The sequence below is a fragment of the Mercenaria mercenaria genome, chromosome 18 (genome assembly GCF_021730395.1).
Source record: "Mercenaria mercenaria strain notata chromosome 18, MADL_Memer_1, whole genome shotgun sequence".
NCBI classification, from domain to species: Eukaryota; Metazoa; Mollusca; class Bivalvia; order Venerida; family Veneridae; genus Mercenaria; species Mercenaria mercenaria.
The window spans coordinates 51,348,403-51,376,159 of NC_069378.1; the positions used below are offsets into that span (position 1 = coordinate 51,348,403).

Sequence of the window (27,757 nt, forward strand, 5' to 3'; positions counted from 1 at the left end):
CATTTCAAATATTTTATTCATTTGAAGATAACAAATACTCACAACTGAAAGCTGCACAGATGGTTATTAGAAATAACATGTTCAATAAAGCAAACTGTAAATTTTCAGAGTGAAATTTTTTGTTACTTCCACACAAGACAACACTGCAAATTCTAACAAAATGTCATAAAATAGTGTTTTTTGTTGTTTCTTTTTTAAAACTGGAACGAAAATACAATTTTGTTTTATCTAGAAACTGAACATAGTTCAATAGGTCAATTTCAATTTCATCAATTGGTCACTAACTGAACATTTATAGGAACAATCTGTTTTCTTTAACAAAGCTCTTCTCTTTGCTTATGGAAATATTACACATCCCACTAGTATCAAAAGTTGTTAACAGTAATATACAATAGCAATACATGTGCTATCTCTTAAAAAATTGCAGTATTTAATTAGAACTGACTATACAAGACTGTCGCGATGTTTAAACCAGTATATGAGAAGACTATATAATATATGAACACAGTAATTGTATTTAGGTGAAATGAATGTTTACTGTTAAAATGTTGATTTTTTTTCTCTAAGAACATGTCAAATGTTTCAATTTACATTGTAACTGAAGTGAAGAGGCTAAAATTATGTGTAGTGCTGTACATCAATTGATCAACTTTCTTGTACAGGAAGGGTTAATCATAACAGGAGATTCAAAAAAACCAACTTCCACAAGTAATCATTTCTAGAATTTTACATATCATCGAATTTTCATAATACCTTAAAAAAGCTTACTTCTTTGCTGTCTTAAAGAACAGACTTTATTCGAACCAATTCTGCTGACACAAGGTGAGAAAATGTTTAATGTATGTAAACTAATTGACGGAATTGATTTGGGTTTTATTTTGTTGGTTTTAACGTCGCACTGACACGATTTTAAGTCATATGGCAGCTTTCCAGCTTTGATGGTGGAGGAAGACCACAGGTGCCCCTCTGTGCATTATTTCATCACAAACAGGCACCTGGGTAGAACCACCGACATTCTGTAAACCAGCTGGATAGCTTCCACACATGAAGAATTCAACTCCCGAGTGAGGCTCAAGCTCACATTGATTAGGGGCAAGTGATTTGAAATCAGTGACCTTAACCACTTAGCCGCAGATGCCCCAATTTGGGTTTTAGGGCACACCAACACAGTATAAGTTATATGGCGCCAAACAGGCTTACAAATTTTGGTTTCACAAATAAATTTTGATGTTAATATACAACTTCTAAACAGCTTACACTTGCATAAGGTAATGATGCATAAGGTAATGAAACACTGTAACTGTTGTTCCACTGTTAATTTAAAGCTTTTCTATCAATTTAAGCTTCACAAACATCAGGGTGTATTCATAAGCCACTATAATTTACAGATATTCTATACTATTCACTGTTAACAAGGAAATTATTATGTCTTATTCGAATATGCAAATGTTAAAGATGAACAGATATACAGTTGCTGCCAATGGAATGATGAAATCTTGATTACAAAACAGGAGTTTTTACACCACAGAATTAAGATAAAGCAATACGAGAGTACTCCATATGACAGGTAAAAATGTCAAGATATGTATAAAACTGTATGACAAACTGTTAACAAACATGTATCATACTAACAGTGAACTTTTTTAAAGAAAAACTTGCAAGAAAAACAGAGAGTGAGAGAATATTTACAGTTTCTTGTCAAAAGAAAGATTTGAATTCTTCAAAACATTGTGAAATTCAACAAGATTTAATGAGACATTCAAGCTCGAGTTGTTTTAAACTTACTATATTGCACAAACTCTCGGAAAATATGAACCAGTCATAAAAAAGTTATTTAAACATTATGGTACACATGGTAAGAGGACAGTATATTTTACTAAAGCAATAACAATAAAACCAGAAATTCTTTCCGGCTTTAAAGGTTGCGAAATTCTTGAGGTCAGCATATTGGCAAACTTGTATCGTCCAAACAATTCATTCCAATGCCTTATTACTACCACTGTCGAAATGCATATATTAATAGTCTCCAACAGGTCAAAATGGATAAATAATCGTAAAAATATTGCCCTCAAGAGCACTCGTAGTTAACAGTATAAGAAATATACTTAATGTAACTGAACACTAAGAAATACAACCAAAACATGATATATGTAACAAAAAGATACCCAGTGATGTTGTGTCTTAATAAAACCAACAATATATTTTCTTTTTACAAGTGTCACACACAATAACAAGCCTTCCATGCAAAGAAAAACTTTTAAGTCTACTTTATTTCAAGTACATGTATCAACAAAGTTACTGCAGCTCATTCAAGAAAGAACAGCAGATTTATCAATAATAGTTTTCATCAAATTTCAATCACTTCTGAAAATCACAGTTTCTGTTGCATAACTGGTGTAATTGTGAACCAAGTAGGATTTCAAATTAAATGGACCACCAGTGTTGAGCTGCCAAGATTTTGTCAGCTTAAGACCACCTCTCCCTGCAGATTTATTTGACATCTTTCTCTTGTACTTAACTCATACCATGCTGGACATAACCGATTTTGCCTTTGCAACCAGAGTGGATCAAGATCAGTCAGCACATCCGTGCATGTCTGATCATGATCTGCACTGTTTGCTATGCAGTCATTATCTTTTTGGTAAGCATCCCTTTTAACATTAATGGTACTGTCCAAACTGGAAGATGGACAAGTTCATTATTGAAATTTAACAGGTTACAGGTTAATATATATATCAGAAATACTTGTCATTGCTTTTTTAAAAGAAGATAGAATTTTGCTTGTCAAGAGAAAAAACTGATAATTCATGAAAATTACAATATATTTGCTTTTTCTGTTTTATAGACTACTTTGCTTCACAAACTTCTGAATAGAGATTCTACAATAAGAACAAAACAGTTTGGCAAAGAATGTATAAATGACACTGAAAAATGATAAAGAAGTGAAAATAAGTGTTTGATATTGGTAAAAAAGCAAGAATGTTGATGTTCTCAATTATTTTAAAAGTGCTACAACAATTTATTCCAATCTGAACAATATTTTTGTAACTAATTGTTCATCGGGATATTTTGCAGAATTCATACATGTATGCCAGTAAGTTTGTACCACAGGTCAGTCACATTTTTGAGAGTGAATCCATTTCACCTGAAATATGTTATAAGAGTCGCTATAAATATTTTTCATTTTCTATAAATGTATATATGAATCTACCAGTGTTCCATGGGTTATTCCCTGTTACTTTATAGTGTAACCAGCAAGTATCTGATAACGTTCCCGCACAAGAGTGTTTAAGGTTACACCAACACAACTGAAGTTATATAGCAACTTTACAGCTGCAGCATTGATAGAACACTTAAGGTGCCTCTTAGGGCATTTTTTTCTGGCACTTCTGCATCTGAGACAAACCACCAACTTCCTCAAGCCATGATGGTTTACTTACATTATTACACAAGTAGTAGTGTAAACTAAAGATGAAGGGCAAGTAATTTGGAGGCAACAATTGTAACCCCTTCGTCATACATGAAATAACAATATAATTGATCAGGACTCCCAACATCTTCACTGTTTGTATTGAAATCTCCTTTATTAAGTTAAATGTCATATTGAGTTCGCACTGCTGACATGGTTTTGACAACTAATCTCTTTGCTTGCTGAATGTTACTGTAAAAGCACATATTTTCGCTGGGTCAAAATTTTGCGAATTTGAAATTTTGAGTATGTCCGCGAGATGGTAAAACTGGTCACTACTTGAATTATACTGAAGGTGAATATTTACGCAAAGATTAACTTTTGCGAGATGTAGGGTTTCTTGATTATAGCGAAAATTAAACCCTCGCGAACATTTCTGCTTTTACAGATTATCGCACCTACAAAACATAGATGCAACTTTACAGTTTTAATGGTGGAGACAAACCCTAGGTCTCCCTCCAGACATTACTTCAGGTACAAGAGAGGACCTGGGCTTAACCATCAACCTTCTGCAAACCACCTATGTACAGTTGGTGTAAAACATTTAGACACTTTAAACTTTAAAAACTGAAAATTAGGCAGTCACATGTGAAATCATTCTGGTCTTGAAGTGAAACAAAAAACCTAATGCATATCCAACATGATCTATTTCCATTGCTTGTAGAATGTTACACAAATTCCCCCAAAAATAATACACAATTAGAACAACACTGACACTACTGATCATAGCTTTAAATGCATCAAATATTCATAAAAAAATTATCACAATAATCTAGAGTAACAGTACGATGCTTATGTATGTCAATTCTGCTCCATAACACTCTGCATTGCGATCTTTGTATATATAGCAACATTTGGAGTCTGTCCATACCATTAATTCACTTGTCAAATCTCTCGTGTTTATATACCCTTTTTTCTTTTTTACATCTTGTTTTTTGTCAATCTCAAATGAAAGAATCCCACGACGAAAACTATGTCACTGTGTAACAGTTTTCTGTCAAATATTAATAATTTATTTCATTTTATAATTATATTACATCCTAAAGCGTTTTTTGTTTTCAAAACTGTTAAGACGCTGCAGCATCTTCACTTTGAACAGGCTTTGCTTCAGTGTTCTCCCCTGCCTGTGAGGCATTCTGCAGTTGCGCCCCTTGGCTATCATTTGTTAATGGTGATGTCCCTTGAATGGAATTTACTGGGAATGATGTCCCTTGCATTGCAGTGTTTTGGAGTGGTGTTCCTTGGGTCACTGTCGTAGGAGCAGCTGCACCCACAGACTGACCAGGCACTTGAGTAGTTGTCATTGGACCTGGGAAGAAAACAAAAAGTAATTATTGGGATATTTATCATTGGGCTTGGAGAGAAAAAGCAAACTGTGTGAACATCTGTCCTTTAACCTTGAAAGAATAGGAAAATGATGTTGATACCTGCAACTGGACCTGGGAAGACATTGAAATTAGTTAAGATAGGAAGAAAACAAGTTTCAGTGACTTAAACACAAAAGTTTTCTTCATATTTGAGTCTGACAACTTAAAACAAGAGCTATCAGCAAACTGATGTATACTCCCTAAATATACTGGTATACGAATGAACTACCAATAAAGCTATAATGAAAGGCTACCACTATTGTAGAAAAGATATGATTAATGTTAGTAACCATTTATCAAGTTTTTTTTTGCACCATCCCATGTGGAGCTGGTTCTACAGTAAAACACCGCTCGCTCGAGGTCGCAAGGGGATGAGCAAAATGCTCGAGTTATCCATGGTTTCGAGCGACACATACATTGACCAACATACGAAGAAAATTTGCTTTACTAATTGTAATTGGGACCATTTGCAAACGGTGATGCGTAATAATAACATACTTGTGACATTTAAAAAAAAAAATGTATTACAAACGTTATCTATGACAGACGTTTCAATATGTAATTTGTAAATGGCACATGTGAAGAAACAACTAAGACTTTTTTTATTTTTATTCATCAACAAGTGCATATTAGAATTATCGTCTCAATTGTATGAAAAGGCTTTATTATTTCCTTCATTTGCATGCAAATAACTGCTGATTAAAATACTAAGATCTCATAACTATCATCCAGAAGAAAAGATGTTTTAAGTAATCAGTAACTGAAATCGAAATTGATCAATAAAACTTTTCTTCAACCTTTTATTAATAATTAATCTCTTTATAAGATGAAATTACCGACAAACAAACATCTAAGATAGTTGGGGAGTAGACCACGCAATTCTCACGGTGTGTGAAAATGTTTAATTAACCGATACATTCTGACCGCCGAAAGTGTGAAAAATTTTGACACCTCTGCTCAAGTTTGCCAGAAGAGACGCAGAATAAATTAATACACAGGATCAGGTGTCATGCTCGAGCGATCGAGTTATCGATGCTCGACCCAGCTATGGTATTTTCACATAGAAGATAGAAGGAAATCGGCCGGGACCACATGAATTGCTCGAGCGACCCCGGGTGCTTGAGTCATCGATGCTCGAGCGAGCGGTGTTTCACTGTATCTTGTTTGTTGACTGTAGCTTATATGTAACTGACATTATCTGCATATGATTCGGTGATGGAAACCAAAGTATATTTTACACTTTTTCCAACTTACTGCATTGTATCTGATTGCATGAATGGGTGAACTTTATTTTTCAGCAGTATTTCATTCCTGAAAGCACTGTTTACCTATTCAATGTTACTGGATTCTGCAACAGATTGTCCTACACAAGTAACGGATAAATCCACACATAAATCATAGGTTAGAGGACCAATGTAATGTCTTCAGCGAATATACTTCAAGCATGCAGACTGCAATCTCTAAACTCCCAAAAAGCGGAACTGGTAGGCTTGACAGAAAATAAATATTAGATACCGTAGATACATACCTGAAAGAGCCGGTTCACCTGTGGGGAAAGTTGGTAAAGATGTTGGTCCAGCTAAATTCATTGGTAAAGTAAAGCCAGCAGGTAACGGAGCTGTCGTACCTAAAATCAACAATAAATGTAATGTAAATAAATGTATCTCGATTACCAAGTATTTCCTCCTCAAAGTCTTAATTCTTTCTTACTGGGTTTTAAGTCAAACTGAAACTTTTAATGCTTGTAATGTAAATAAATGTATCTCGATTACCAAGTATTTCCTCCTCAAAGTTTTAATTCTTTCTTACTGGGTTTTAAGTCAAACTGAAACTTTTAATGAAGGACACCTGGGTGGAGCTAACAACCTTTTGTAACCTAAAGCTGCTACACTGTAAGTAGTGTTTCTTACCCACAGCAGTAAGGAGCAAGTGATTTGAAGTCTGTGACCTTAGCAAAACAGGCAAAGAAGCCCAATAAATTTGTTTTTTGTTTCTAGTCTGTGTTTAGTATAAGTATTCCATTTTATTTATAATTATGTCTATACTTAGCATATATGTCTGTATTTAGCATCCTGTGACAATTGGAATTCCTTGTTGGATACTGCCTGGCTAAATTTCAAAGGCACAGCTCTGCCCAACCTCTCTTCTGCTATGACACTTTATCCCCCGAAGCACCTCTAAATTGACTTGTTACCATAACATGTCTCTTGCAGACTAGGGATAACCCATCCAATAGTTAACAAGCTTATATGCCAAATTTCTGTGACCCAGTTACAGACGCCAGTAAAGACTGACACCAAATAGCTGCAGTAATGTAATAGTCGAGTTATAAAATATTACCTGGATTAAAAGGAGGCAATGAGATTGGTGGCATCCCAGGTATTGATATTGGAGCTTGTAAGGGTGGCAACGGCCCAGGAATTGTTCCTAAATTTGGTAATGTTGACTGTGGAGGCGCTCCTGAAACAATATAAAATATAAAGTAAAATATAAAACTTTTGCATATTAACAAGTACTCATTATTTTAATTTTGCATTGCATTTATTCCTTTTTTAGAAACAAACTTAGTTGACTGTGGAGGCGTCTCTTGAAAACTGTAAAAAGAAAAAATTGTAAAAAAATAATTTACATCAAGTTTTGTTTGATTTGAATGAAAACAGTAAAAGGAACTAAAACTGACAGTTATCACGGTGAAGGCCCGACGGACGACGGATATCGTTTGCCTCAAGGGTCTTCGACACCCGGGCTGGTGGTTAATTTTAGAAACAATTAAACTACATGTAACTTCAACTCTCCAAATTTTGCCTATAAACATGTATGTATCATCGTTACTAAAAGAAAACAATTCATTTATGCCAATCAAGTGACAACTTCTTGGAATTCTTTCTGAAACTTCAAGTCTAACAAGAGATCACAGAGTGATCTTGGCGCCCACCAATGTGCCATTTTTGAGTGTTCCAAATTTCAAGACTTACTGACTAGCTCAAGGTCAAATTTCATTTCCGTACACAACACAAATCTATGCAAGTGGTTCAAATTTGAAGGCTGTAGCTTGAGAAATGTAAAAGTAGGTCACTAGGTCAAAATCAAGGTCAAATTTTACTTTGGAATACAAACTATGCATGTGGTCCAAATTTGAAGCCTGTATCTTCAAAAATGTGAAAGTAGGTTACTAGGTCAATGTAAAGGTCAAAGTTTGTTTCGGTACACAAAACTATGCATGTGGTCCAAACCTGAAGGCTGTAGCTTGAGAAATGTAAAAGTAGGTCACTAGGTCAAAATCAAGGTCAAATTTTATTTCGGAATACAAAACTATGCATGTGGTCCAAATTTGAAGCCTGTACCTTAAAAATGTGAAAGTAGGTCACTAGGTCAATGTAAAGGTCAAAGGTAATTTCAGTACACAAAACTATGCAAGTGGTCCAAATTTGAAGGCTGTAGCTTGAGAAATGTAAAAGTAGGTCACTAGGTCAAAATCAAGGTCAAATTTTATTTCAGAATACAGAACTATGCATGTGGTCCAAATTTGAAGCCTGTACCTTCAAAAATGTGAAAGCAGGTCACTAGGTCAATGTCAAGGTCAAAGTTTTTTTCGGTACACAAAACTATGCATGTAGTCCAAATTTGAAGGCTGTAGCTTGAGAAATGTGAAAGTAGGTCACTAGGTCAAAATCAATGTCAAATTTCATTTTGAAACAGGAAACTATGCATATGGTCCAAATTTGATGCCTGTACCTTCAAAAATGTGAAAGTAGGTCACTAGGTCAAAATAAAGGTCAAAGTTTTTTCCAGTGCACAAAATTATGCATGTGGTCCAAATTTGAAGGCTGTAGCTACAGAAATGTGAAAGTAGGTCACTAGGTCAAAATCAAGGTCAACTCATGTCAAGGTTCATCTTGCCACTCAAAAATATACATGTGGTCCAAGTTTGAATGTTGTAGTTACTGTCAAGAACATTTTAAAAGCTTTTCCCTATATAAGTCTGTATGAACCATGTGACCCCCGGGGCGGGGCCATATTTAACCCTAGGAGGATAATTTCAACAAACTTGGTAGAGAACCACTAGATGATGCTACATTACAAGTATCAAAGCCCTAGGCTTTGTGGTTTTGACAAGAAGATTTTCAAAGTTTTTCCCTATATAAGTCTATGTAAACCATATGACCCCCAGGGCGGGGCCATATTTGACCTTTGGGGTATAATTTGAACAATCTTAGTTGAAGACCACTAGATGATGTCACATACAAAATATCAAAGCCCTAGGCCCTGTGGTTTTGGACAAGAGGTTATTCAAAGTTTTTCCCTATATAAGTCTATATAAACCATGTGACCCCCAGGGCGGGGCCATATTTGACCCCAGAAAAATAATTTGAATCATCTTGGTAGAGGACCACTAGATGATGCTTCATACCAAATATCAAAGCCCTACGCTCTGTGGTTTTGGACAAGAAGGTTTTCAAAGTTTTTCCCTATATAAATCTATATAAATTATAGAAATAAACAAAGGGCCATAACTCACTCATAAATTGTTGAACCAGTCTGTTTTTCAGGGGGACACAACTAGGGTACCAATACATCATTCTGACACAGTTTGGTCAAAATCCCTCCAGTAGTTTCTGAGGAGATGCGATAACGAGAAATTGTTAACGGACGGACGGACGGACGGACGGACGGAATGACGGACGGACGGACCACGGACGCAGAGTGATTTTAATAGCCCACCATCATCATGATGGTGGGCTAACAAAATATAATTAGATGTGATATCCTTTGTTCAAGGAAAGGTCCTATAAATGCCTACAGAAGTAAATGCGGATCTATTAAACTATTCATATTTGCAAAGTAGCAATATGAATCCTAAACGACTAGCGTATGTCAACAATACATGGATATATCAAGATGACTCTCGTAAAGGAAATTTAATGAGAAATTTTAACAGAAAGAAAGTGCTAGTAGGAAATATTTTTGTCCCTGTAATATAACAAGAGGACCATGATGGTCCTGAATCGCTCACCTGTCCCCACATGACCCAGTTTTAAACCGAGTATGATGTCGTTTTTTTCTATTATTTGACATTGTGACCTAGTTTTTGAGCTCATGTGACCCAGTGTTGAATCTGACCTAGATATCATCAAGATAAAAATTCTAACCAATTCTCATGAAGATCCACTGAAAAATATGGCCTCCAGAGAGGTCACAAGATTTTTTATTATTTGACCTACTGACCTAGTTATTGAAGGCACGTGACCCAGTTTCGAAATTGATCTAGATATCATCAAGGTGAACATTCTGACCAATTTTCATGAAGATCCATTCAAAAGTATGGCCTCTAGAGAGGTCACAAGGTTTTTCTATTTTTAGACCTACTGACCTAGTTTTTGACCGCAGTTGATCCAGTTTCAAACCTGACCTAGATATCATCAAGATGAACATTCAGACCAATTTTCATATAGTTCCGTGAAAATATGGCCTCTAGAGAGGTCACAAGGCTTTTTTGTTATTTGACCTACTGACCTAGTTATTAAAACATGTGACCAAGTTTCGAACAAGACCTAGATATCATCAAGGTGAACATTCTGACTTACTTTCATGAAGATCCCTTGAAAAGTATGGCCTCTAGAGAGGTCCAAGGTTTTTCTATTTTTAGACCTACTGACCTAGTTTTTGACCGCAGTTGAACCAGTTTCGAACTTGACCTAGATATCATCAAGATAAAAATTCTGACCAATTTTCATACAGATCCCATGAAAATATGGCCTCTAGAGAGGTCACAAGGTATTTTTTGTTATCTGACCTACTGACCTAGTTATTGATGGCATGTGACCCAGTTTCGAACTTGACCTAAATATCATCAAGGTGAACATTCTGACCAATTTTCATGAAGATCCATTCACAAGTATGGCCTCTACAGAGGTCACAAGGTTTTTCTATTTTTAGACCTACTGACCTAGTTTTTGACCGCAGTTGACCCAGTTTCGAACTTGACCTAGATATCATCAAGATGAACATTCAAACCAATTTTCATACAGATCCCATGAAAAATATGGCCTCTAGAGAGGTCACAAGGTTTTTTTATTATTTGACCTACTGACCTACTTTTTGACCGCAGTTGACCCAGTTTCGAACTTGACCTGATATCATCAAGATGAACATTCTGACCAACTTTCATACAGATCCCATGAAAATATGGCCTCCAGAGAGGTCACAAGGTTTTATTATTATTTGACCTACTGACCTAGTTTTTGACGGCACCAGGACCCAGTTTCGAACTTGACCTAGATATCATCAAGGTGAACATTCTGAATAACTTTCATGAAGATCCATTGAAAAATATGGCCTCTAGAGAGGTCACAAGGTTTTTTTTTATTATTTGACCTACTGACCTAGTTTTTGACCACAGTTGACCCAGTTTCGAACTTGACCTAGATATCATCAAGATGAACATTCAAACCAATTTTCATACAGATCCCATGAAAAATATGGCCTCTAGGAGGTCACAAGGTTTTTTTTATTATTTGACCTACTGACCTAGTTTTTGATCGCAGTTGACCCAGTTTTCGAACTTGACCTAGATATCATCAAGATAAACATTCTGACCAACTTTCATAAAGATCCCATGAAAAATGTGACCTCTAAAGTGGTCACAAGCAAAAGTTTACGCACGCACGGACGCACGCACGGACGACGGACGCTGCATGATCACAAAAGCTCACATTGTCACTTTGTGACATGTGAGCTAATAATAATTCCAGGTAAAATGTAAGGGGAGACTCTGGAATCATTTAATTTTGCGCGCTTTAAATTTGGTGGGTTGGGTAATAATGGCTACTGCATGGCAAAATGAATTTCTGCACTTTAAATTTTAAACAGAAAACTTATTTAGATCTTTTACATTTTCTTAAGTATTCAATTTCATGGATTGATGTAACCAAAAAATCCACAACAATTAGCACCCCACGGAAATTACTGACTTGCAGTACTCCTAATAAATACAACAAGAGGACCATGATGGTCCTGAATCGCTCACCTCTTCACACATGACCCAGTTTTGAGTATGACATCGTTTTTTCTATTATTTGACATAGTGACCTAGTTTTTGAGCTCATGTGACCCAGTTTTGAACTTGACCTAGATATTATCAAGATAAAAATTCTGACCAATTTTCATGAAGATCCATTGAAAAATATGGTCTCTAGAGAGGTCACAAGGTTTTTCTATTATTTGACTTATTGACCTAGTTTTCGAAGGTATGTGAACCTGTTTTGAACTTTACCTAGATATCATCAAGGTGAACATTCTCACTAATTTTCATGAAGATCTCATGAAAAATATGGCCTCTAGAGAGGTCTCAAGGTTTTTCTATTTTTATACCTACTGGCCTAGTTTTTGACCAAACGTGACCCAGTTTCGAAAATGACCTAGATATCATCAAGGTGAACATTCAGATCAATTTTCATGAAGATCCATTGAAAAATATGGCCTCTAGAGAGGTCAAAAGATTTTTCTAATTTTAGACCTGCTGACCTAGTTTTTGACCGCAGTTGACCCAGTTTCAAACTTGACCTAGATATCTTCAAGATGAATATTCAGACCAACTTTCATACAGATCCCATGAAAAGTATGGCCTCTAGAGAGGTCACAAGGTTTTTTTATTATTTGACCTACTGACCTAGTTTTTTATGGCACGTGACCTAGTTTCAAACTTGACCTAGATATCATCAAGGTGAACATTCTGACCAATTTCATGAAGATCCATTCAAGGGTATGGCCTCTAGAGAGGTCACAAGGTTTTTCTATTTCAAGATCTACTGACCTAGTTTTTGATTGCAGTTGACCCAGTTTCAAACTTGACCTATATATCATCAAGATAAACATTCAGACCAACTTTCATACAGATCCCATGAAAAATATGGCCTCTAGAGAGGTCACAACGTTTTTTTCATTATTTGACCTACTGACCTACTTTTTGAAGGCACGTGACCCACTTTCGAATTTCACCTAGATATCATCAAGATGAACATTCTGACCAATTTTTATGGAGATTTATTCACAAGAATGGCCTCTAGAGAGGTCACAAGGTTTTTCTATTTTTAGACCTACTGACCTAGTTTTAGACCGCACATGACCCTGTTTCGAACTTGACCTAGATATCATCAAGACGAACATTCAGACCAACTTTCATACAGATCCCATGAAAAATATGGCCTTTAGAGAGGTCACAAGGTTTTTCTATTATTTGACCTACTGACCTAGTTTTTGATGGCACGTGACCCACTTTCGAAACTGATCTAGATATCATCAAGAAGAACATTCAGACTAACTTTCATACAGATCCCATGAAAAATATGGCCTCAAGAGAGGTCACAAGGTTTTTCTATTATTTGACCTACTGACCTAGATTTTGATGGCACGTGACCCACTTTTGAACTTGACCTAGATATCATCAAGGTGAACATTCTGACCAATTTTCATGAAGATCTCATGAAATATATGGCCTCTAGAGAGGTCACAAGGTTTTTCTATTTTTACACCTACTGACCTAATTTTTGAAGGCACGTGACCCAGTTTCGAACTTGACCTAGATATCATCAAGTTGAACATTCAGACCAACTTTCATACAGATCCCATGAAAAATATGGCCTTTAGAGAGGTCACAAGGTTTTTCTATTATTTGACCTACTGACCTAGTTTTTGAAGGCACGTGACCCAGTTTCGAACTTGACCTAGATATCATCGAGGTGAACGTTCTGACCAATTTTCATGAAGATCTTGTGAAATATATGGCCTCTAGAGAGGTCACAAGGTTTTTCTATTTTTAGACCTACTGACCCAGTTTTTGATGGCACGTCACCCACTTTCGAACTTGACCTAGATATCATCAAGATGAACATTCTGACCAATTTTCATGAAGATCTTTTGAAATATATGGCCTCTAGAGAGGTCACAAGGTTTTTCTATTTTTAGACCTAATGACCTAATTTTTGATGGCACGTGACCCAGTTTCGAACTTGATCTAGATATCATCATGATGAACATTCTAACTTTCATAAAGATCCCACAAAAAATGTGACCTCTAGAGTGGTCACAAGCAAAAGTTTACGGACGCACGGACGGACGACGGACACCGCGCGATCACAAAAGCTCACCTTGTCACTTTGTGACAGGTGAGCTAAAAATGTATAAAGTTTTAACAAAATCACTTTTTATAGAATAATTAAAGGAAATATTTTCGTTAATCTTTGAATTTTTGGCTACATTTTACTATTTATAACTGTTTCAATATTCAAAAATTCTCCACTGATACATACTGACTGAATCATATCATCAATATTGTGATAAACAATGACAGTCTCTAATTAATAAAGATATAATTTCTGTTGACTGACCTGCGCCACCTAAAGGAGATTGTGAGAAATTTGGTAAAGGTGCCGGTTGTGACGGTAAACCACCCATACCAGGTAACCCCTGACCTCCTGTCGACTGTGGAATCACTGGAATAGTTGGTGTTCCTGCAATATTATAACAATTTACATTATTAACAGTTATGACTCATGGAATATGCACAGATGAAGATGAGAAATGGTCTAAGAAAGATTTCTAACTATTTGGGGTAGCAAAATTTTTCAAGTTCTGCCGGAATTTTACCACAGTAATCACAGCTCAAGTTTATCAGCAAATTAGTTGTCCGCATGAAATCTTTGTTTTTCATCTATGCATCATTTATTGATTAAAATGCATGATAATAAAGGTTGTAACAACTGATTTCTAAAGTGGTTTTTAACAGACTTATTGTCAGTTTTACTAGATTCAGTAAGCTGCTTTTTGTTAAAATGATTCTAACATTTAGCTACTTCTGGATACAATTCAGTCCTGGTAGAATCCTAGGGAAGAGGGAAAAACATTTCTGTGGTCAGCATTAGGGCTTTAAATACCTCGAAAAATCTTTTAACCATTATAAATTCTGTGATCTTGACCTGTCAATACTTTCCTTTCATTCCTTTGTTTAGAAAGATTTATTTCTGGCAGTAACACTTACTGTATATTTTAAACAGTAAATTTACCTGTATTTAAAGAGAGATTAGCAATTCCTTGTGTAGCCCCAGCTGCAGAATTAGCCATAGATACCTGTAAATTATACAACTCAATATGAAATACAACCCAGTGTTTGTCTGTTGCTTTCATTTTACAGCCAATACATGTGAAGTGTTGCTAAAGTTATGAAATATGAAAAATCTTATTACACTAAATATCCTTTTATTTTGAACATACGATTAAATACCTGTACATTGTCTAATTAATTCCTGATCAAAAAATTTTGCTATCTAAGTGAATTTACAAGTAGTATTTTAATGCTGCATATAACACAGCTGGCAGTTAAAGAATTACCTGTTTAAAAAAAAACAAAGCATGATTATTTATCTTAAAGTCTGGTTGTTTGTTTTTTGTGGTGTTAAACATCACACCAACACAATTATAGGTCATATGGTGACTTTCCAGCTTTGATGCTGGAGCAAAACCTCAGATACCCCTCCACTACATTATTTCATTACAAGCGAGCACCTGCGTACCTTCTGTAAGCCAACTGGATGAAGTCCCCACATGAAGAATTCAACACCCGAGTGAAGCTCAAACCTGTATCAGAGAGGGGCTAGTGATTCGCAGTCAGTCACCTTAACCACTTGGCCACGGAGGACCCCATGATTAAAGAATGATTTTTTACAACAAGATATATGACTTACATTTGTAAGTGGCATTTTAGCAGCTGAAGTTTGTGCATGGACATGTGGAGGAAGCTGAACCGAGTGTGAGGAAGGAAACTGACATTTTGGTATTCTGTGAAGATATCCATATCCGATTCCACATCCCAAGCTGAAAACAAACACTATACCACTATACTTTATACTAAACAATATTAAACTTTATTGTTAAATGCTGTTTGCATTGCTATGATAAAGGTTAAGCAAAGATTTTTTCATACATTTTCAATCATGAAACAGTTTCATAACCACAGAAGCAATATATACCAGCTCAGCCATCAGTTACTTGAATCCCTGTACAAAACTACATATAACATATTTCATTACAAAATATTTTGTTTACCATATTTAAAAAACAAGAGCACCGCCTTGCGGGTGCTGACGCTCATCTGATTTTTTTTGTATAATAGAAATATTGTCCTACCCATGATTTTCTAAGTCTAAAAAGGGCCATCATTCTTGCAAAAAGCAGGATAGAGTTATGTTTCTTGATGTACAGTGTCCACTTATGATTGTGAAAAACTGTTGCAAGTTTTAAAGCAATAGCTTTGATAGTTTATGAGAAAAGTTGCCTTAAACATAATACTCAACCAAGAAAATGATTTTCTAAGTCCAAAAGGGGCATAATTATTGCAAAAAGCAGGATGGAGTTATGTTGCTTGCTGTACAGGTCAGCTTATGATGGTGAACAAGTGTTGCAAGTTTCAAAGCAATAGCTTTGATAGTTTTAAGAGAAAAAGTTGACCTAAACATAAAACTTAACCAAGAAATCTGATATTTTCTAAGTCCAAAAGGGGCCATAAATCTTGCAAAAGCAGGATGGAGTTATGTTTCTTGCTGTACAGGGTCAGCTTATGATGGTGAACAAGTGTTGCAAGTTTTAAAGCAATAGCTTTGATAGTTTAGGATAAAAGCTGACCTAAACATAAAACTTAACCAAGAAAACTGATTTTCTAAGTCCAAAAGGGGCAATAATTCTTGCAAAAGCAAGATGGAGTTATGTTCTTGATGTACAGGGTTCTGCTAATGATGGTGAACAAGTATTCCAAGTTTCAAAGCAATAGCTTTGATAGTTTAGGAGAAAGTTGACCTAAACATAAAACTTAACCAAGAAATCTGATATTTTCTAAGTACAAAAGGGGCCATAAATCTTGCAAAAAGCAAGATGGAGTTATGTTTCTTGCTATACAGGGTCAGCTTATGATGGTGAACAAGTCTTCCAAGTTTCAAAGCAATAGCTTTGATAGTTTAGGAGAAAAGCTGACCAAAACATAAAACTTAACCAGGCAACGCCGACGCCGACAACCGCTCAAGTGATGACAATAACTCATCATTTTTTTTTCAAAAAATCAGATGAGCTAAAAATACATTTAAACCTAATGAAGAATTCAGTCAAGACTACAACACTTAAATATAACTAAACTTAACGACTTTTGTAGTTTTAATGACAATTTTAAGAATTTTCAATAGTTATGCAAAAAAGCCCTTTACAGGACAATTATTTTCAGGACGTTTTTGAAAATTGCCATCAAATTTAAAGGGACTGGCCTCCAGCTCATTTTGACAACAAATTCTTTTATTTTTTTTTTAGATATATCTGGTTATAAATGCTACATTTCTTAAGAAGGCTTTTACTGAAACACATGAAAACTTGCAGTTTTTACTACTTTTTACAATGACAATCGAAAAACATCTGTAATGCTTTACTCCAGGTTAACTGTCTCGATTATAAAAAACTATATTTTGAAGTCATAATTCACTAGTTCCATTATAGCGCTATTGGTTATGAGGACCAGAAAATGTCTTTATTGCCGCAACAGTCCGGCTTTCGATTCCCAATGCAGTCATCTTTTTTCTTCATTTGGAATTTTTACATTTTAGAATTCTGATGTTCATAACAAGACAAAACTTCAATTTGAAAGAGATTATTTTTAGCCAAATCTGGAGGTCAGCGCCTTTATGTCCATTTTCAGACTGTGCGGACCCTTTATCCATTATTACATACCTGCCTTCACCGCCCCATGATGAATTTGGTGTAATTGTAACTTCTCTACAGGAATCTGATTCACTGTTATACACGTATAACTTCAGAGGTTTTCCTTCATGTGACTCAATTAATGTGAACAGATCTTCTGACTGAAATATTTAAAATACAGATGTAACAAAAAAGCAACAAGATATGCATGTACCTAGGTAACTGGATGGCATAATAGATTCAGTACCAAAACTAGAGATGCTTTTGAGAAAAGCGCAAGTCTCCCCACAACTGCCTAATCATCTAAATAGTAAGTCAGTCTTTATGTACTGTTCACTTAAGAGCACATGCGCATGTGCTTTTTTGACACCAAAAGGATCCCCTATACTACTTTTAGAAGTAGTATAGGGGTCCTTTTGAGGTAAAAAATTCGCAAGAAATCTGTGTTTTTCGGTAATTCAAGGGCCACAATTCTGAAGTGCCTGGGCCGATTTGGCTAGTTATCGAACTTGGTCAAGCACTTATGTGCAAACACTTTTCGTTCAAGTTTGGTGAAGATCGGATGAGAAATGTTCGACTTAGAGTGCGGACAAGCTTTGTGACACACAGACAGACAGACAGGAGTAAATCAATATGTCTCCCACATCACTGTGTGGTGGGAGACATAATTAGTCTTCAGACTATTCCCCCTTGCTCCTACTGACCACCTAAAGTAGTTTGTCAGGCTAACACATACTGTATTCAGTCATTGTTTACTTATGTATGTTACCAGAAACTTAAAAATATTGACATATTTGTGTATCTTGTCAAAGAAAAAAGAATAGAAATGTATGTATCGAAATCAAACATGTTCTTAACTATGTACACAAATAACTAGTTCATACTGAAGCAGAAATCTAATGTTGGGCCGAACCTGCAAACGGCCATGTTTTGTCAGACTACATTTGTATTTTATCAATAAAGTTCATATATTTCTTCATTTGGAGAGTGAATAATTAAAATGTATCTTCAGGACTTGTGCACTGAACAGCTCAAACAAAATTATGACAATGGAATAAACTTACCTCATGTAAAACAGAGTCGGCTCCTATAATGTAATCTGTGTTTGATCTTAGACCAGCTAAATCTGCTGGAGAATTTGGCTGCACTTCCTGTTTAAACATTGAGGTAACACATTCAGAAATATTTCAAAAGTATCTTAGTCAGGAAGAATTTAAAATCGTGATACTGGAAAACATTTAACTATTGGAAATAGAACAATAGAAAGTATGTAACAAAAAAATCAAAATCATAAATCTAAACATTCACATCTATTTTTGAATCAAATATTTTTTCAACAGTCTAATATTGTCTTTAAATAAAATCTATTTTACATAACACACAGCCTCTATTAAATCACAAAAAAATATATTAGGAATGTTTCATGGAAACAAAATCTGCCCATATCAGAATAATACAAGGCTATAACAAAATTCTCCCAATTAGGTTTTAAATGCCTTAAGATGGAATAATCTGTTTACTTACCAAGACATGCCACACATTTTCATTTGCTCCTTCAAATGAACAGAATCTGAAAGGTACAATGTAAATATAACAGTTAACAAGGAGCTGCATTCAATAAATGCTTGATGCCCACAGTGGCATCCTTGTCGACAGATTTTGCATCCAAGTCCAAAACGAGGTGAAGGTCAAACTGAGGTCAGGTGATGTCTGAAGACGAGGAATGGTCACAGGTTACATCTGCATTAGTATCAATTCATTCTAGTAAGGGATAATGATGCTAGACAAAACGGTCCCATTTGGTTAACCAAGAGATGGCCAATTGAAAGCAACCTAAGTCCAAAATGAGGTCAATGACAAGGTCAAACTGATGTCTGAAGATAAGGAATGGTCACAGGTTACATCTGCATTAGTATCAAGTCATTGTAGTAAGGGGTTTTGATGCTAGATCATAGATGAAACGGTCCCATTTGGTTAACCTCGTACGGACGGACAGACAGGACAATCACTATACGCCTTCCACATCAGTAGATGCTGGGGGCATAAAAATTAATCAACTGACAAGACCAGCAAAAGTTTTTATGAATGCATTTTAGTTATTAATTTTGTCAAGAAATCTTTCCTCTTCTTTTAAAGAAAGCTGTAAGACTTCCTACAACTGACTTGCTGTTTTCTTTGTGTTGGTTTTAACGTCCCATTGACACAACTGTAGGCCATATGACATTCCAGCTTTGTTGACTGAGGAAGAAACCAGATGCCCCACTGTGTATGATTTCATCACATGTATCAGGGGGTAACAGACTTTCCAATCTGACTAAAGTACATCTCCTACTACGCTACGCATAGGATCTGAGAACGACCTATTCATGGCCTCGTTCTGACAACCCTTTCGCTAGCCAATCAGAGCTTAACTTACAACAATTTGTAAATCTACCCGTAGCTTTTACTTTTGATATTTACAATTCTTATGTCGTAATGAATCAGATAGCCGGATAGCTCAGTCGGTAGGCCACTTGCTTTGTAAGCGAGGGGTCCTGGGTTCGAGCCTTGGAATGACTGCACATTTTTCTTATTCACTGACATTCGATCAAGTCGTCTGATTGGTTTAAATAAAAATAGCAATATTGGAAATCCAAAATATACAGAAGACGAATGTGAATAGGCCGTTCTCAGATCTTCGTTTAGAAGATCAAGTACTTTAGTCAGATTGCAGACTTTCAATGTTTCAACTGTAAATACCCATTGATGATAATAATTAAACGTATAAAAAAATTGAGTACTGTGTAAATTCCGATCATGTGCCTGCATTACACATGTTACATGTACATTATATTGTAGATAAGCAGTCTTCTCATTTTTCCTGCATGTGAGATTTCAAGACTGAAGACACACACTGGCGATAAAAATTGTAAATAAACTTTAGATTTTGCCAGAATATACCTCTTTTTCAATAAATAAGATTCCAAGCTGTTATTTTACCTGATGCTGACTCCAAGTAATCCCTGTCCACCCCAGTTATGACTAGGTGTAATAAACACCTCTCTCACAGACTGTGTTTTTGAACTGTACACAGTCATCTGGACTGGTTTCTCCAAGTTTGTTTTCAACAATTCTTTCAGCGTATCATTGTCCTGATTCTGCAAAATATTTGAGAACTTGCTGGAACATTTTAGTGGTTACATTTTAAAAGGAAAGGCAAATATTGATCAAAACTACGTCCTATTTTCACCGAGCCTAAGTAACTCGATACTGAACAAATTCTCAAAATCAGCAAAGCAAATAAGTGTGTGTGTGTGTGTTCGGGTTTAACGTCTTTTTCAACAATTTTTCAGTCATATAAACGACGGTGTCTACTTGTAGCAGTGAGCACAATGCCCAACTTTCTAATGGTGAGCGCCAAGCGCGGAAGCTACTAGTACCATTTTTTGCATCTTTGGTATGACGTGGCCGGGCATCGAACCTACGACCTCCCGCTCTCGAAGGGGACGCTCTACCACTAAGCTACCGATGCAGTAAAGCAAGTAAGTAATTGTAAAGCTATTAAAAAGTCTTACAAAAGGAGCAGCTATTTTGTTTCCATGGAAACTTTTGTAACGTACAAATTTATAAATACTATAAAAAAAATATACTGTGTTCTGTTTAACATGTTTAATACCCAAAAAAATGACTTATTATATTTGAAAATCTGGTGTTAGTGTTACTGTAACAAGGCATCAATTTTAAACCTACTCTTCTCGCTTGTACATCATTCTGTCTGATCATAATAGATCACTAATATGTTCTTAATCAATTTTTATCCTGACACTTGTAAATCAAGTCTCGCGCACTTTCATTTGTTCTTAATTAAATTTCATTTGGGAGAAAGTGTGAAGGGTGTAGACGGCTGGGTAGCTCCGTGGGTAGAGCATCATAAGGGTATTCAGAGGCCGAAGGTTCGAGTCCAGGTCAGGCTGAATTTCTTCTCACATTGTGACACAACAAGTAAATAAACGTACCAGTCTGGTGTTACCAATAGCAACAATAAAATCAAAGAAAGCTTCAAGTCCAGCAGCATGACCTGGTGAGTTATCTTGCACCTGAAAAGGAAAGAATTGAAACACTGTAGTCTGTACTTGATGTTTATTCAGAACATTTTTTACCTGTTGTTTAAAAAATATCCTACAAGTCTTGACGACTTTAGGTTAAATACTTTTTCAGAGTAAATATCTTTTCAGTTTCTTTTGTAGCTGTGTCTGTTCATTTTATTTGCCTGAGCTCAGCATGGAATTCTTAAGTACTTTCCTGATATTTTACTTCTGTTTTATGTGCTATAATAGTAAACATTTTGCTTTTTTGTGCAGATTTAAAATAGCTCTTAAGATTGTCTTTTTGTTAAAAGATGGTAAATACTCAAGTTTCTTTTATCTTGCGCACCTAAGCGCATGTCTCCCACAACTGCCCCTATGAAAAATGTCTAGTTTCTCTAGATAGATTGGATGAATGGACCCAATTGGACGGCTTGGATGAATGAACTCAATCAGTTATTCAAGGGCCATAATTCAAAAGTGCCTGGGCGGATTTGGAGTGCGGACAAGCGTTGTGACAGACACACACACACACAGACTGGAGTAAACCAATATGTCTCCCACACTACTGCGTGGTGGGAGACATCAGCTGTCACTTCGGCCCTAGACTTATTGACTATGAGATTTTAACAGTGATTTTCGGTAGTCATCGTTATTTATTTTCTCAATCAATAAAATGGATTCAACAGTTCATCAATGTCTTAAATACATACTGAAAAAAATAGGTTTGTTACTTCTAATCCATCAGCCATGAGAAAAGCAAGAATTTGATTTATAAAACTTTTTTAAAAGCTTCTGATTATAGTGCACAAATTGCTTTTCACCATTTATCGAATTTGAGATTGTACGTTTTTCTAAATACTTCAAAATGTTTCTGTCACTTACAAAAAAAGTACAATGCATTTAAAAGGGCAAGAAAAATGAATGAGAGCAAACTCTGAAATCACCTCCGGACCCGTTTTCAAAGATAAAGTCTCCTCTTTGTAAATATCATAATCAGCATTCATATTGATTCCCTGACCTGCTGACCTCTAGCCAGCCTTGTACGGGTTGTCTAGAGGTCCTGTAACCAGACCTTTATACTATGGGTCTTGAGGTCTGGTTACCAGTCAGGGGCGTAACTGTTTTAAGTAAACTTATGTTACCTACCGGGTATTTCTGTTACTTTTTTTAAGCATTTTATAACCCGTTTTAGGGTTAAAATACAGTTAACTCAGGTAAGTTATTCAAACAAGTTTTTTTGCTGTTCTCACAAAGTGATCTTAAAATGAAATTAGTAGCAAACTGTGGTTAATCAAATTCTCTTTTAGTCTGATCATGACCTGATAAGCATTAATGGGATGTTAAACAATTTTCCATGTGAACTATTTGCCAAGTGATCTAGAGGGGAAATATTTAGTCTAAAATTGATTCTCAAAATAAACTTTGTTTAAACAAATTAGGAATAGTCCGGTAATGTAGCACACCATAACACAGATACACGGCGATACATACAATGGAAAGAAACAACTCGATATTTATACATGAAAAGTAACTATTTACATAATTATGCTGTTGGAGAAAGGATTGTTTTCAATGTGAGTTCTTCACTTCGATTGGGTTTAATTTATAATATTGTTCATAATTTGAAGATTGAAGGCAACATGAAGTGTGTTCGCTTCTCACTACATGTTTTTTATTAAGGGCGATCCAATACGACCTGACATAACCGATAGACGTCAAAATATGTTATTAATAGGACCAGTTATGCCATGGCAGAACTGGGAAAGAAACGTAAATTAATGCCCAAGCGTAGTGAAAGGAATTTTAAGAAACAAATGTACGAAAATTAAAGGGTTGACTGTATATAATGAAGAAAAGCAACATATGCTGTACACTGATATAGTTTTTCTTCGGTCTGACATTTTTTGGTCCGGCAGACTTTTAGGCATTGCTGGACCAAATGTCTGGCCATTTTTTCCAACTTTCCTAAGTCTGTTGTAACATTTTATGATAACTGAAACAAGTTATGAAAGTAAAAGCAAAAACTCAAATGGGTTATAAACTGTGATAACTTGAAACAGTTACACACCCCTGACTGGGTACCGGACTTTGAGTCTTAGCCACTGCCAATTTTTAAAGGAAGTGTCTAGCCGTCCGGAAACTGGACGCCTAGCAAATCCTCGGGGGATTTTCTAGCCGTCCGGTAATAGATTTCCGAATGAATAAATTTATAATGATTTGATCTAGTCTTAATGTTATTTATTTAAGATATCGATAGTTATCTGTAAACAAAATTTTGACTTTGAGTGAATACATATTGAAGATTTACAATAAATCACTGCACTAATCTGCCGATAATTAAAACGGAATGGCGAGATCGCCGTGACGTCATTCATTAAAATCTGTTCATCTGATGGCTTTTATTTTCGGAATATTTAAATTTTAACAACTTTTTCACTGGATTTTCAAAATCAAAACAGTATTGAAATAGATTGTATTTACAATTTTTATATTTAGTATTCAAATATTTTTTAATGAATAACTGTTTCAAATGACATTTAATTTCAATAGCAGCAGTGTGATGTTCAAAACTTTTACTAACTTTAAACTTTAGTAAAACAGTAGTTTAACGTTTATAATAAGTCCATTTTATTTCGAAATAATGTCAAAATTAATTAATTGACCATATCAACATTATTGATAAATCCTGTTTTCCGGTATTTCCATACATAGGGTCAGGGGGGTTGGCGAGATTAACCGATATAAAGACCGTGTACAATATTAGCGGTTATTTTTGCCAGAAGATTAGAATTTTTGAAGATCTTATTTTCTCACAATAAGAAATACTATTCTATGACTTCGGCAACATTTTTTTGCAAAAATAATCTGTTTATCTTGAAAAATGCAAATAATTTCACACCTTCGGATTGAGTCACGGAAGCGGCAGTGTAGAATAAAAGATAAAATTTTAAAAATAAAGTAAACTTTGATAATATTTTTGCTATATCTTAATTACAACAATGTTTAATGATAATCTGCAATACTTTTTTTATTCATTTTCTTTGTTTAAAACTTTAAACAAGAGGGCCATGAAGGCCCTGTATCGCTCACCTGACCTATTGACCTAAAGATCATCAAGATCAACATTCTGACCAAGTTTCATTAAGATATGGTCATAAATGTAGCCTCTAAAGTGTTAACTAGCTTTTCCTTTGATTTGACCCGGTGACCTAGTTTTTGCCCCCACATGACCCAGATTCGAACTTGACCTAAAGATCATCAAGATTAACATTCTGATTAAGTTTCATGAAGATACAGTCATAAATCTGGCCTCTAGAGTCTTAACAAGCTTTTCCTTTGATTTGACCTAGTGACCTAGTTTTTTAACACACCTGACCCAGATTTAAACTTGACCTATAGATCATCAAGATTAACATTCTGACCAAGTTTCATTAAGATATGGTCATAAATGTGGCCTCTAAAGTGTTAACTAACTATTCCTTTTATTTGACCCCCGTGACCTAGTTTTTGACCCGACATGACCCAGATTCGAACTTGACCTAAAGACCATCAAGTTTAACATTCTGACTAAGTTTCATGAAGATATAGTCAAAAATGTGGCCTCTAGAGTGTTAACAAGCTTTTCCTTTGATATGACCTAGTGACCTAGTTTTTGACTCCATCTGACCCAGATTTAAACTTGACCTAAAGATTATCAAGATTAACATTCTGACCAAGTTTCATTAAGATATGGTCATAAACGTGGCCTCTACAGTGTTAATTAGCTTTTCCTTTGATTTGACCCGGTGACCTAGTTTTTGACCCGACATGACCCAGATTCAAATTGCCCTAAAGATCATCAAGTTTAACATTCTGACTAAGTTTCATGAAGATATAGTCATAAATGTGGCCTCTAGAGTGTTAACAAGCTTTTCCTTTGATATGACCTAGTGACCTAGTTTTTGACCCCACCTAACCCAGATTTGAACTTGAGCTATAGATCATCAAGATTTGACCAAGTTTCATTAAGGTATGGTCATAAATGTGGCCTCTAGTGTCAACTAGCTTTTCATTTGATTTGGCTTGGTGACCTAGTTTTTTATCCTACATGACCCAGATACAAACTGGACCTTAAGATCATCAATATTAACAATCTGACCAAGTTTCATGAAGATACAGTCATAAATGCAGCTTCAACAGTGTTAACAAGCTTTTCCTTTGATTTGACCTGGTGACCTAGTTTATGATCCCAGATAACCAAATATCGAACTCGTCCAAGATTTTATTAAGGGTAACATTCTGACCAAGTTTCATTAAGATTGGGCCAAAAATGTGACCTCTAGAGTGTTAACAAGCTTTTTCTTTGATTTGACCTGGTGACCTAGTTTTTGACCCCAGATGACCCAATATCGAACTCGTCCAAGATTTTATTGAGGGTAACATCCTGACCAAGTTTCATTAAGATTGGGCCAAAATTGTGACCTCTAGAGTGTTAACAAGCTTTTCCTTTGATTTGACCTGATGACCTAGTTTTTGACCCCAGATGACTTAATATCGAACTCATCCAAGATTTTATTGAGGGTAACATTCTGACCAAGTTTCATTAAGATTGGGCCAAAAATGTGACCTCTAGAGTGTTAACAAGCTTTTCCTTTGATTTGACCTGATGACCTAGTTTTTGATCCCAGATGACCCAATATCGAACTCGTCCAAGATTTTATTGAGGGTAACATTCTGACCAAGTTTCATTAAGATTGGGTCAAAAATGTGACCTCTAGAGTGTTAACAGTCAAATTGTTGACGACGGACGGACGGACGGACGGACGGACGACGACGGACGCCGGACACAGGGTGATCACTAAAGCTCACCTTTGAGCACTTCGTGCTCAGGTGAGCTAAAAAGGATAATCTTAACACTACCGCCATGTAGCGTAATGGCCGATACCCTCCTCATCGTAAAAACGGGAACGGGCGTTTATTAGTGGTTAATACCGGAAAACGGGATTTTATCCATAATGTCGATATCGAGAATGAATTGCTTGTTTTATAAGCTTTCTATTCTTCGAAACAAATATATTTTGTGTTTTAAGAATTAAAGTTTAGGCTGTTAGAAAACCATCACGTTTACAAAATAACATGGACGTTCGGAGAACAATGTTTTATCAATTCTAAAAATAGAATATCAATGGATTTGTATACATGCATAAACACGATCTCATTCGTTTTACTGACAGAAAAATCAGATAATTATTGACATCTTTAGTAAATAACTTTTAAAACTATACAAAATCATAACTAAATCATAAAGAAGTCAATTACCGGATGGCTAGAAAATTCCCCGAGAATTTGCTAGTCGTCCGGTAACCGGATGGCTACAACGCAGGCCAAGCATCCGGTAACCGGACTGCTAGAATTTTTTAAAACAAAGTGTTGCAAATATTTAATCATCAGAGTTTTATTCATAACTACATGTGCGAATATAACATATGCGTTTAGACACAGGCTTGATAAGCAAATAAGACTACACATTTACTTAAGGTTTATGACCGTCAAACGTGCAAAAAAACAAAAAAATCGCAAAAACTTGTCAAGTGTTTGTGAAGCCTCGCAACGGCAAGACGTCCATTCTAATTGAATGACATACTCGCAGAACGTGGTAGCCTTCCGTTCCTCCGCCTGGAACTTCAGCGCTATGAGAACCTCCCATGATTTTTGTACAAAACCTTTGAAATTTACAACTGCCGGCGAAAAATGTGAATTCGTGGCAAGCTAGTGCATGACGGGATGCAGATACACGGTGTCATATGAAATTCTTGTCATGAGATTCTTATATAGGCTGTAGAACACTAAGATCACCCGACGGCTGTAGGCATGAACACACTAAATAGCTTGTCGTATAAATTAGCTGCATTAAACATTCTTGCATAAAAACTACTTTTTACTGGATCTGCCCATGTATTAACGGGAGAATTATTGTAAATTTTGACGGTTTTGTACAAAAATCATGGGCGGTTCTCATAGCGCTGAAGTTCTGTATTCAACATTAATATCTGTAGGTAACGAAGCAGAAACCAATACTGGCGTATGACTTCGGGAGTGTGTGCGCTCTAATCGTGAGCCTGAATGGCACTCTTGAATGCCTC

The 27,757-nt window shown here is 35.7% G+C and overlaps 1 protein-coding gene across 1 annotated transcript; it reads right to left on the bottom strand.

The window, feature by feature from the left end:
* LOC123539451 (Golgi reassembly-stacking protein 2-like) lies at positions 1-27,414 on the bottom strand. Its single transcript, XM_045324081.2, has 12 exons — positions 27,259-27,414; positions 21,564-21,644; positions 20,548-20,705; positions 19,093-19,138; positions 18,633-18,719; positions 17,599-17,729; positions 15,576-15,705; positions 14,898-14,961; positions 14,223-14,345; positions 7,177-7,296; positions 6,365-6,463; positions 1-4,778 (listed from the first exon to the last, which is right to left on the bottom strand). The coding sequence occupies exons 1-12, from the start codon at positions 27,319-27,321 to the stop codon at positions 4,537-4,539; spliced, it is 1,344 nt and encodes a 447-aa protein (XP_045180016.2). The 5' UTR covers positions 27,322-27,414; the 3' UTR covers positions 1-4,536.
* Between the last annotated feature and the right edge of the window lie 343 nt (positions 27,415-27,757).

What these genes read in the sequence shown, in the direction of transcription:
- LOC123539451 (XM_045324081.2), bottom strand. Translation starts at nt 27,321, where the DNA reads ATGGGAGGTTCTCATAGCGCTGAAGTTCCAGGCGGAGGAACGGAAGGC. An exon ending in CTATTGGTAACACCAGACTG is followed by an intron (nt 20,706 to 21,563) that starts GTACGTTTATTT and finishes AATATTTTGCAG; the next exon opens with AATCAGGACAATGATACGCT. An exon ending in TCATGGGGCGGTGAAGGCAG is followed by an intron (nt 15,706 to 17,598) that starts GTATGTAATAAT and finishes GTTTGTTTTCAG; the next exon opens with CTTGGGATGTGGAATCGGAT.